This window comes from Phalangium opilio, unplaced genomic scaffold (assembly GCF_054372755.1).
Source record: "Phalangium opilio isolate 3A_F unplaced genomic scaffold, DU_Popi_V2 ptg000100l_1, whole genome shotgun sequence".
In the NCBI taxonomy this organism is placed as follows: domain Eukaryota; kingdom Metazoa; phylum Arthropoda; class Arachnida; order Opiliones; family Phalangiidae; genus Phalangium; species Phalangium opilio.
The window spans coordinates 1,072,714-1,085,295 of record NW_028324203.1 but is presented as its reverse complement, the minus strand read 5'-3'; the positions used below and the strand labels follow the sequence as shown (position 1 = coordinate 1,085,295).

Here is a 12,582-nt window from a genome sequence, read left to right as displayed (position 1 = left end):
ATGGGGTGGAAGTAGTTACATGTGAAGAAATGTTTTCATGAGAAGGCACATTATCGTCAGGGTTATTGACAGTTATCGTGGTTGTGGTATCGTTGGGTAATTCCTGAATATGCCAGTTGGGTAGTAGGGTGTTGATTATGGTAGGCTACGGAGGGGTGGGTAATGGTAAAGCGTCGCCACTTGGAATGCTGACGAAAGAACTTCGCGACAGAGTTCCTAATTCCCTTTCATACAATGCGTCGTTAATGAGTTTTTCGACGTAAATACGCTGGACATTGGGCAAACTTCGCAACTTAGCAGCTACATTGCGCCCAAACGCGTCATGTTGGTCCTCATTTGTGATTTCGTTCAGCTTTCGCCCTACAGAAGCAATAACACTGTCGATCTCTAGCCCCCTTTTCTTATTATTAGGACGTCTGGGTGGAGCCGATGAGCTTTCACTACTTGGGGTAGGAGGGAACACGTCCTGGTCTAGAGCCGACTGATCAGTTAGAGAACTGCTGTTTGAACAATGTGATGGCGAGCGGTGCTCTTGGTCTTGAGGACAGCTGACTGACTCGATGGAGTTGTCACCCTGAAATGATATTGTTATTTCGTAGGTGCCTACATCACAGGAAGAATGGAAAGAGGTAGCGCAGGACTTCAAAAGGAAGGGGAATTTTCCACATTGCCTGGGTGCTGTGGACGGCAAGCATGTCAAGATTATTCCGCCACCAAAAAGCGGGTCCTACTTTTATAATTATAAAGGCTTCATAGCATGGTGTTGATGGCAGTAGTGAATGCCAATTATGAGTTCACAATATAATGAATATAAAAAATGCGATTACACTATATATAAATGAAGTAAAGCTGAATTAAATAGTAAACACCAAATTTGAAATGTTAATATCGAAAGATGTTCTTGGAATAATAAGATGAAACAGAGCTTTATGATTACACAACTACTAAAAGAATCGTAATGCCGAAAAATATTTAAAATATTTCCATTTAATATTCTGCAAAAAGGAAATGTTATCGTTTTGTAAGAGATCTTATCATCATACTCGCTTTATATCAACTTTGATGTGCGTGTAGTGTTTCGATTCGGATGCAATCTTCATTACTCGTTCTATATAAACTCTCACTTGTGTCATTACATAGAAATAAGTTTATCTTAAATAATTAATTAAATATAAATGATATTAATTATTTTAATCGCCAGTAAATAACTTTAAAAATAGTTAAATCGTTTAAAATAAAGTTGTTCCTATTATCTTTCGAAACTTTGCTAATATTGACGTTTAAAGTGAAGGGTACCCCTCTTGCCCGCTTTTTTCAAATTTTGGGGTATATATACGATTCGTTTCCATTATAATAATAGATAAAAACGCATTCGTGTGAACCGATGGTGGAAGCCCTGCCATTGGGAGGCTAGACGTTTCTCGTAACCCTAGCCGATCGCCGCGTATATCTTGAAACCAGTAATAGATATAAACGCATTCGCGTGAACCGATGGTGGAAGCCCTGCCATTGGGAGACTAGACGTTTCTCGTAACCCTAGCCGATCGCCGCGTATATCTTGAAACCAAACGATGACGAAGGAAAAGAAGCCAGAATGGACTGATTGGCGTCCATGTGGAATGGACAAAGACCTGAAGATGGTGGTGCATGGAAGCTGGTGTCAATGTGGAATTGACTAAGAACAGAAGATGGTGGTGCATAGAAGCTGGTGTCAATGTGGAATTGACGAAGAACAGAAGATGGTGGTGCATAGAAGCTGGTGTCAAGGTGAAATTGACGAGGAGATGGTTGTGCTTGGAAGCTAGCAAGTACAGACTAGTGTCCATGTCGAGTGGACGAAAACCAAAGCTGGTGGTGTCGGAACTCAAGTAGAATAGCCAGAGACAAACCCAAATTTCCGTGAACTGTCAATGCAGTCCGGAAATTGGGAACACGTTTGCTCCGATACGCAAACTGCGAACGCAGTCACGTGGGGCGTGACAGACACACAGACAGACACGGCCGGTGTAATACCTCTCCGTGACATACGTCACTCGGAGAGGTAAAAACTATCCTTCGGACACAAGACAGCAAAGGACATAGTGGATGAAGGATTAAAAAGCACCAAAGAAGGTTCACTCGACGAAAAATTGGCTCGCATACTCATGAGACACAGACGGACTCCTCTTGCGTGCGGGAAATCACCATCCGAATTAATGTTGGGAAGAAGGATCACTACCGTTCTTGACCTATGCCTACCAAGAAGCAATCTGAGTAAAGCGCCACAAAACCCACCATGTACACTAAAGCAGACCCAGTCTACGTAAGAAATTATGCTAGAGGACCTAGAAGGATTCCCGGTATCATAGATAAGTGCATGGGTAACAAGTTATATCAAGTGGAGCACAGACAACAGATGCTGCGTAGGCACCAAAATCAAATTAGGAGGAGATGGCCCAATCCGGAAAAGGAACGCAAAAAGGACGATAAGACCCAAGACCAACCACAACAAAGGGCACCTGAAACTGTCTGGATTCCAACGCCGACGTCAATTGAAAATAACGACAAACCAACAGGAACTAATCTAACAACAGCAACTACAGCAACAACAACAACAACAACAGCAACAACAACGCCCGACCACGAGATGACACAACAGAAAAACACAGCAGTTCCAAGACCAGACGAAACAACTTCGCGGCGATCAGGGCGAACACGCAAACCCTTAGAAAGATTAGGCTTATAAAAAGAAAAAGTGATGTTATGTTTCGATGTGATAAAAAACTGACCTACTAGGCCTACCTTATCTATTACTGTAAACATGATAAGGACTAGTAAATAAACGCCTGTCGAGTAATTGATCGTGAGCAGGATTATAATTTACACCTCTCGCTAATCTCTTATGTAATCATTGTAAATATATCATTAAACGTATAACTTGACTTCTAATCGTGTAGTGTCATGTATTAGCAATTCGTGTAATAATGAACACAACAGTGATAAAAGTCGACTAAGACTTCGAATGAGACAATGTTTCTTCTCACCATCGGTTAAAAGTGGAAGGTCAATTTCCCTCTCCTCACTCACTACCTCTTCACTCACGTAGCGCGGAAACACACCGTCCTCCTACGCGAATATGTTAATCTAGGTATTATTTTTCACTTCAAATTTCTTCATTGTAATGGAGTCGAGGGTATAGGGGAAACTTATGTCCGAGCAATTTAGTTCATTTTCATATGGCTTATATTTGGATACTTGATTGGGGTTTTGAACAGCGGGGTGTAAGTGAGCCAAGCATGCCCACTTAAAACACATCGTGTCGTTAGATTTGATGTTGAGCACACTACGGGTGACAGTTATTGCTTTCGGGGTGTTTATAAAGGAACCCGCGACTAGGGGTAAATTCTTGATTACGTCTACTTGGAGATATAAAATCCTATCTATCACCCAATTACTCCCCAACTCCTCCATCAGAGTTGTAATTTGTTGAATACATTCGCTTATATGATCTCGAAACCGATCCTCTAATAGAGTCGTCCGCGTTGTGCTTCGGATGAACGGAATGTGTTCAACTTCTGTACCGTCGTCTAATACTTTAGTATAACGCACTCGAATCAATAGATTCCACTTTATCCCCTTTCTTTTAAACAATTGATCGCTCAGATACTTAATTAAACTGAGGATTAGAGGGGTAATAAAGAGTTCGAAGTCGGTTTGAACATCCGGCGGGGTATATCTAGCGCTAAGAACGGCATCGCCCAGAGCTAACATCTCCTCGGCATTGTTAGAGAGTAAAGTATCATCGGAAGGCTCTTCCGGAGATACCACCATAGGATAATGCTCTGACGACGAATCATCAGGTTGGGTAGAGACGTTAATTTAAAGAAATAGTACTACGTTTAAGGAGGGTGCAACTCGGAGTAATATATTTAAGAATATTTCGGGGTTTATATACCAACTTCTCCTCGAACCGCTTTGAGACTCTCGAGGTTTCATCCCATCTATCGTTGTAGTTAAAATGTATGCTTGATTAACAAATATAAGGGGTGGACATATTCCCCGAACCACTTGGAACTCTCGAGATTTTGTTCCATCTTATTTCTGAAGTTAAAATGTATGCTTAGTCGAGAAATGAAAAAGGGAGGGTGAATATATTTTTCTTATCTTTTTATTTCATTTATTATTATTATTATAAAAACATTTAATCCTCGGCAGGATCAGCCAATATCTGAGCCATAATCTCATCGAGGTTGATTTGTCTTTGTAATGCGTCCGTCTCGATGATGGGCTTCGTCCTCCTTTTCTTTTTAGGTCCATCCAACCCTGCAGACTGAGGTCTTTTCCTCTGGCTGACGGAACCTAATTCGGGTACAAACGACGGCTCGTTTAAAGTCTCCACACCCTGGATTTCATGTGTTGAGGGGGATGGTAGAGACGGTACGGTCGCGACAGTCGGGGCGTATGGGATAGGTTGGGAGAATGGTAGATCAGATGTTGAAATATCAGGTTGAAGAGAACTCTCCGATATTGGTGGGGCGACCACTGGTAATGGAAGGGCAACTTCAAACCCCAAGAAGTTGAGGATCTGGTCCATTTCTACCTCCCCTTCCACCGGCAAGGGGATTTTCTGCACCTTAAGAAAGAAAAAAAAATAAATACAAAATAGAGGCAGAAATAACATATAGTAGTTTGGGAAATTTACTGTAATGTATTCGTGACTCTTTTTCAGTCCAGTTTTCTTGATGTTTTCTAAATTCGCGTGGTAAGGAAGATCAACCCTTATCTGTCCGGCTGGTTCATCGAGAAAAATTCCGTTGTGCCATGTTTGATGGTATTTCCGAATTATCGTTTCAAATATTTTAAATGTTAAAAGGAAATTAGGGGCTATTAACCCTAACGTCACTGTATAAACGATTCTACAGATGGTAGGCTTTCTTGATTCCATAGTTATTTCCGTATTCACTTTTATAATGATGATACTTTTCGGTGGGTTAAGTTAGAATGATACTTCCCATAAATCCAAAACGCTATTTATACTATTTCTATCCACTTTATAAAACACACAAGTTCGAACAAAAATTTTATTTTAAAGTTCAATGCACACAATTAAATTTTTTCAACCATAAATTTAATCTGAAAGCTTTTGAAAGGCAACAATAGTGTGTATTTCTATGGTAAATACAGTTCGATGGTGGGGGCTCTTTTGAAGAACCACTTAATTTAGGACAACCGAGAGTCTCGGCATTTCCCACGGTGTCATCGATAGATTTCGAAAGAAAGATCGACTTCTCTAAGCCTTTCTTCCAAAAGATATCAGCTTTCTCCAATAGCCCTCTTATAATGCTGATAAAGTCCTTGAATTCGTATTCCCCGTCAATCCAACTGAGAGCGCAAATATTCCGCGAAACCCAACCATTTAATCGGCGGTCCTTCAAGCTGAGTTAGCCATATGGGAATGGCGGCTTGAAAACAAACGTGCCGTTTTCGCCTGTTTCAACTATATAGTACGCTAATTCTTTTATTACGTATTCGTTGTTAGCCCGTAGAAAATTCACTTCTAAAAAACATATCCTTAGAATAGGGTTATCCACGTTACTTCAGGGGGGCAATTGAATATCGGACAGTTTATTGATCGGTATACCACCACTTTTTAAGAAATAAAAAAATAAGGGGCCCGTTCCAGCCTTACAAAGAAATTCTCCTATACTTACATATTTCGAATCCGTTTAAACACCACGAGAGAATGAATATAACCCGAAATTTTACACTCCTTTTATACCTCTTGTTGCTAAGAATTAATACAAAATTTCGAAGGTCTCCCATTGATCCTCATGTTAACTGATCACTTGAAATCGACGGTAGAAATCTGCCGTCAGGGTTATAACCCCATGTTATTTCTACGGGATTTCTACATTCCGTTCACCCTGTCTATCGAAATTCGACGGAAGACAATATATCCCTATCCGTACTTAGACCTCCGACTGGCGGCATAAAATGCTCCTGAAAAAGCCGTCGGGGTGATAACCCCATGTTATTCCTATGGGAGGTTTTCACCCTCGTTATTGTCAACTCTCATATTTACATTACTTACCAATAAAAAAGAAAAGATAGGGTTGCCAAGGGTCTATTTTAACAGACTAAAATAACTCTATTATCGTATCGAGAAAAGGCCATTATTATTATTTTCCTTATAGTGTCAGCAAAGGGGAGCGCTTTCCAGAAGGGGGGCTGGGGTCTGAGCCCCCCTCATTGTCGGAGCCTCAGTTTTCTTCACGAATAAAATTTAACAAAATGATGACCCAGGGAGGGGGGGCTAAGCTCTAATAGTAGTCTGCGTTGACTTTTAGTGCCTGGTCCTCATATTTTTCAAATCGAACCGTGGGGGGGGGCGGTCTAGTATGAATCCAATCGGTTTCTTAGTTTGGGGGTGGGGAAGGGAGAGTAAATCTCTATTTCTGGCTTATCGTTTTCGGTCATGGTTTAAGTTAACGAGTCAGTACATTATACTTCTTTGCGGACTTCATATCCCGAATTTTTCAAGGCGGTCTCCAACAAATTGACTACGTGATTGTGTCTAGTTCTTACCGTTTAATTTAGATAATTTTTTTAGTTACTTCGCACGCCCCTCTCTATCCTTCAGTATCGATTTGTAATTTGCATAATGAAAAAAAAAAAATAAAAAATCCAAAGCCAAACAAAAATATAAAAGACGCGTACACATTTTAATGAAGAATAACTAGTGAAAGATAGCTACCCCTATGTTTTAATTACGACCAAATAATTCATTTTCACCGTTTTTCATATTGACCGCCTTTTCCAAAATATATTCCCGAATATATATATATATATATATATATATAAATATATATATTTATTATTATTATTATGTAGAAGCAACATTATCAAGTAGCGTAAAACGATTATACGGTATTCTTAGAATATCCAGAAATCTCAGAAGTGCCAGGGTTTTCTTGCAATTGTATCTCACTGTAGTTCGACCAAAATTAGAATATCGCTCTTTGATATGGGGTGGAAATTCAAATAGTGTCATTTTGAAAATGGAGAGAGTACAGCGAAAATTTATTCAATTGATGAATCGATATTTTCTCAAAACGATACTTACAACTACCTAAATATGTTACAGAAGTATAATATTCTTACTATAGAATACAGACTAAAATATGCAGAAATAATGTTTATATATAACATCTTCAGTAACAAAATTAATTGCATAGAATGCACTTCTCCATAAAACTTGAAAGTAAATAATAAACAGACAAGATATAAAGACCTATTCTATATTCCCAATAAACCTAGACTCCACACAATTAAAAGAGCCCAGCAAACTGCCAATAAATACTGTCAGGAGCTAGATATTTTTTGCTATAAAACCAAAAAACATATGACTGATTTGAAATCTATTTTAATCAAAAGCCAATCGGAATAAGCTAGAAAATTGTTATGTAATTACTTTTATTTATTCGCAGAAGATTTGACAGATGCATAGTATATTTGCTATTGTATTAATTTATCTTATATTCTACTGGATTTTATGTTATTCCTGTATACATGTTCTTATCTCTTTATTTTATCTCTTTATCTTGTTTTATAAAATGTGTAATTAATATATAACGTCAATCTAAATCTAATGTAACACTCTGTATATCTGTGAAAAGTGCGAAAGCATGTTGTTATATAGAGGTAATAAACAGTGAATTGAATTGAATTATTATTTATTTGATCTATTTTTAAAATTAGTGATAAGTGATATGGTTTAAGTCTTATTTGAGTTTTTAATTTTTGTTGAATTATACATATATATAATAACTGAAACCCGTGAGGGTTCAGGTTAGCAGACACCACTAAACATGGAGAGGCGTGCAATAGTCAGCGTTTTTAAGATCAAAAATATGGTAATTAGTTTTAATATGAGATAATTTATTTTATTTTTGTAATATTTTCCATTCTATTTTTAGAAGAAAAAGCCAAGGGATAATGTTACGTTGCACGAGTTTTTCCTTTAAAAAATGCAGTAATCCGTATAGGGTATTTTTATGAAAACATTTGTGTGCAATGTTAAGGAAAAACCGCGGGCTACAATTGTTCTGTTCGGTTTTTGGTTATACAGGGTGTTTCTGAAAAGTCCATCACAAATTAAGGGGCGTGTTTATGGGACCAAACTGAGCGGAAAGTACCAAAGAACATGGGGTGTACAACATTTTGTTACGGAGATATGGCCTTCCAAACATTCGCCCCTAAAACAAGGAAATATCCAAAAATGAGGAGTAACACTTAAGACCGACTAACCAGCTTGTTTAAAATTACTAGACAATTTCAATAGCCTTTAATCGAACAATTGATTTCTACCTTTACTAATCAGAAGCGTATAAATGAGTAGAAGTATGCCTACGGTGGTAATGTAAAATTAATCCCAAGTGACATGATGTTTCAAGATCTTCCCAGCACCAAGTAAAATGGTTCTGATTGAAGGGACTTTTATTAGCACAGCGTAAACAACGTTATTTTCAGGAATTAGTCCAAATGTCCACGGGCGGCATTACAAAAACGAGGCAGTCTTTCGAATGATACTTGGACATGTTGGAAGATCCCTGGCTTGTTCCTGTTATCTCAAACCGTAAAAAGCTACGCAAATCTTCATCATCACGGACAACACTCTTGTACGTTAGGTATGACCTTGAGAAAACCTAAAAGGACATCTCGAATGTATTTGAAAAACCCATCTCCAATTAAGGGGCGTGTTGTTTGTTTCCAACAGAGTAAACTCGCCCAGAGAACAATTACAATGCAGAGCCACGTTTCGGCGTTAATGGCCCACAAAGGTGGTCCCAAAAACAAGAACAAACTTTAATTTGTTTCGTTCAGTAAGTGTTTCATGTGTCATAGATAAAACGCCATGATTAATGCACGAAGAAAATGAATTTATTGACAAGTTTTAACATTTAATTGCAACTAGTTACAAAAATTGTTCAAAGTGTTCACCACCCGCGTTAAGGCACACATTAGCACGTCTTACAAATGATTCCCTTACACGTTGAAAAATGCCTGGAGTTTCGCGAATTGTTTGACAGCCGTGAATTATTTGTCGACGTAGCTCTTCAACATCGGGCACTTCAGTCTGATAAACTAAGTCTTTCAGGTGGCCCCAAAGAAAGAAATCACAAGGGTTCAGATCGGGTGATCGAGCAGGCCACTCCACAGGTCCACCTCGACCTAACCACCGTAAAGGGAAGGTCGCGTTAAGATAATTTCGGACCGCGATGCTGAAATGTGGTGGTGCACCATCGTGCATGAACCACATTCTGTTTACCAAACCTAAGGGTACATCTTCGAGTAGTTCCGGTAAATCGTCCCGTAAGAACTGCAAGTAAGCCACACCGTTTAACCTGGGCTCTAGGAAATATGGCCCAATTAAATTGTCACCCACAATACCACACCACACGTTTAAACTGAATTGTACTTGGTGACTTCTAACGCAAGTTGCGTGGGGGTTTAGCTGGGACCATTGATGTTTATTATGTAAGTTAATAATACCATCCCGTGAAAAGTTAGCTTCGTCAGTAACCAACAAATCCCGTGGGAAATCGATATCGTTTACTTTAGCCAGAAACCACTGACAAAACGCCGTGCGTCGTGGGTAGTCCGCTGGATTCAAACCTTGAACTTTTTGAACATGGAAAGGATGAAACCGGTGGCTTCTGAGGATTTTCCACACGAGCGTGTGGTTTACGCCTAATCGGCGACCAACTTGGCGGGTACTTGATTCAGGCTCGTCCTCGAAAATGGTGAGAACTTCGTCTTCTACGGCCTCTGGGATGGCTCTCGCTCTAGGTTGAGGTCCAGCCGGTTGGATTCGTCCATCTTGCCTCAAACGTCTGTCCACAGCCTCGAACGTCAGTCGATTTGGTAGTCGCCTCTGCGGAAATCTTTCCTGATACAAGCGTACAGCTGCAGCGGCATTCCCCTCGGCTAGTCCATACATTAGGTGCATATCCGCATATTCGGCATTTGTGAAGAAAGGCATTGTAACAGACTTCGTTGAATTATGAGTTTAATAAAACAAACACATGTACGTGAAACCTCTTTTATTCCTTTCTTAAAAAACATAGTGCTCTGTTTTAGTGCTCTGTTTTTTAAGAATAGGCGAAGTTCTCACTATTTTCGAGGACGATCCAAAAACAAGCAGCCGCCAATTGGTTTGCTGATTAAGAAAAAACCACACGCAACTTGCGTTAGAATTCACAAAGTACAATTCAGCTTAAACGTGTGGTGTAGTATTGTGGGTGACAATTTAATTGGGCCATATTTCCTAGAGCCCAGGTTAAACGTTGTGGCTTACTTGTAGTTCTTACGGGACGATTTACCAGAACTACTCGAAGACGTACCCTTAGGTTTAATAAACAGAATGTGGTTCATGCACGATGGTGCACCACCACATTTCAGCATCGCGGTCCGAAAACTTGTCAATAACATTTTCTTTGTGCATTAATCATGGCGTTTTATCTATGACACATGAAACACTTACTGAACGAAACAAATTAAAGTTTGTTCTTTTGTTTGGGACCACCTTTGTGGGCCATTAACGCCGAAACGTGGCTCTGCATTGTAATTGTTCTCTGGGCGAGTTTACTCTGTTGGAAACAAACAACACGCCCCTTAATTGGAGATGGGTTTTTCAAATACATTCGAGATGTCCTTTTAGGTTTTCTCAAGGTCATACCTAACGTACAAGAGTGTTGTCCGTGATGATGAAGATTTGCGTAGCTTTTTACGGTTTGAGATAACAGGAACAAGCCAGGGATCTTCCAACATGTCCAAGTATCATTCGAAAGACTGCCTCGTTTTTGTAATGCCGCCCGTGGACATTTGGACTAATTCCTGAAAATAACGTTGTTTACGCTGTGCTAATAAAAGTCCCTTCAATCAGAACCATTTTACTTGGTGCTGGGAAGATCTTGAAACATCATGTCACTTGGGATTAATTTTACATTACCACCGTAGGCATACTTCTACTCATTTATACGCTTCTGATTAGTAAAGGTAGAAATCAATTGTTCGATTAAAGGCTATTGAAATTGTCTAGTAATTTTAAACAAGCTGGTTAGTCGGTCTTAAGTGTTACTCCTCATTTTTGGATATTTCCTTGTTTTAGGGGCGAATGTTTGGAAGGCCATATCTCCGTAACAAAATGTTGTACACCCCATGTTCTTTGGTACTTTCCGCTCAGTTTGGTCCCATAAACACGCCCCTTAATTTGTGATGGACTTTTCAGAAACACCCTGTATAAGTGAGCACGTATGAAAATAGTCTATGAAGGAAGGGGGAAGGTAACTATAACGACACAGTCCGATATTTCTCTAATGCGCACCTACCTCGGCGCACAGACCAAGAGCCAGAGGTCCGTTCTGGTCGTAAACAAACTCCACTTAGTTTTTCGTTTTGCGCTCTATAAAGCTGAAAAATTATTGTTCCGACTCTAGTTGGAAGGCTGGCTGGTTATCCTTTCTATTGCGCCGATTGCATATATGCAGAACTCTGACACCTAGCCACAACTCGGTACCGGTTTGAAAGCCTCCTCCCCCTGACAGAGAATTTGGTCTTTCCGAGTCTCCTTATACGTGCTCACTGATTAGAGTAAAGAGCTTTTTTCTCAAGGCAACGAAACTGGAGAGAAAGAGATCTATACTTGCAAAGTTGGAATACGTCATAAACATCACACTGGGAATACATTCGGTCTGCTTGTATTCACTCAAGTGTCTCTATTTCTGTTTGATCTTGATCCTCTTCAATTATTTCAATTTGCTTTTGATCGTTTTCTGTTAATTCATTTTGTTGTTGATGCTCTTCAGGTTGTATATCGACTTTGTTTCGTTTATTCGTGTAGAATTCCAGGCAAATGGCGATGACAGATAAACTAAAGCAAATCAAGTAGAAAAATGCCGCAAAGTAGAAATTTTCCGGGGTCAAAGGTTCATCCATTTTCTCTGGTGTTGAGGAAGACAGACACATGTGTCCCAAATCCCATACAGTCTTCACGCGGGAATTAATAAGTTGATTTTCGTCAACTTGAGTTACGCTGTTTGAAATAGAACTATATTAGTAAAAGCGTGAGTTCGTAAGATTTGTTCCACAAGTTTGTCACTGGTTACTGAGACCTTGTCATGAAGTGATTGAAGTACGTCATATATATTCAGGGTAAAGCGAGTGGTGCCTTGTGAGGAGGGCGCTGCTGTCAAATTAGGGCTTAGTTAGTTCAGACTAAATAGGACCTAGATGGAACTTGGTCCTGCAAAAATAATTAACCACCACCGAGTGTAGTTAGGACTTCAATTGAATCGCTAAATTGTCGTTCTCCTTCTCGAGCAAGTTATCTCGAGTACTGTAAGTCTCTCAGTAGCATTACGAGCTTGTATAGGTAGTGCCATTCATACTTATGGAAGAAACATATCACTTCTAAACTTATGGAACATATCTTATATAATACGTATGGAACATATCTTATATAATACGTATGGAACATATCTTATATAATACGTATGGAACATATCTTATATAATACGTATGGAACATATCTTATAAACTTAT

The 12,582-nt window shown here is 39.4% G+C and overlaps 1 protein-coding gene and 1 long non-coding RNA gene across 2 annotated transcripts; both read right to left on the bottom strand.

Moving 5' to 3' along the window:
• Positions 1-4,129: 4,129 nt before the first annotated feature.
• On the bottom strand, positions 4,130-5,478 carry LOC149632404 (uncharacterized). The gene is made up of 2 exons (XM_089851067.1): positions 4,682-5,478; positions 4,130-4,612 (listed from the first exon to the last, which is right to left on the bottom strand). Exons 1-2 carry the CDS (start codon positions 4,922-4,924, stop codon positions 4,181-4,183), a joined length of 675 nt encoding a protein of 224 aa, XP_089707193.1. The 5' UTR covers positions 4,925-5,478; the 3' UTR covers positions 4,130-4,180.
• Positions 5,479-9,080: 3,602 nt separating this feature from the next.
• LOC149632403 (uncharacterized) lies at positions 9,081-11,277 on the bottom strand. The gene is made up of 3 exons (XR_016373846.1): positions 10,727-11,277; positions 10,523-10,628; positions 9,081-9,210 (listed from the first exon to the last, which is right to left on the bottom strand). It is a non-coding gene; the product is annotated as an uncharacterized LOC149632403 (long non-coding RNA).
• Between the last annotated feature and the right edge of the window lie 1,305 nt (positions 11,278-12,582).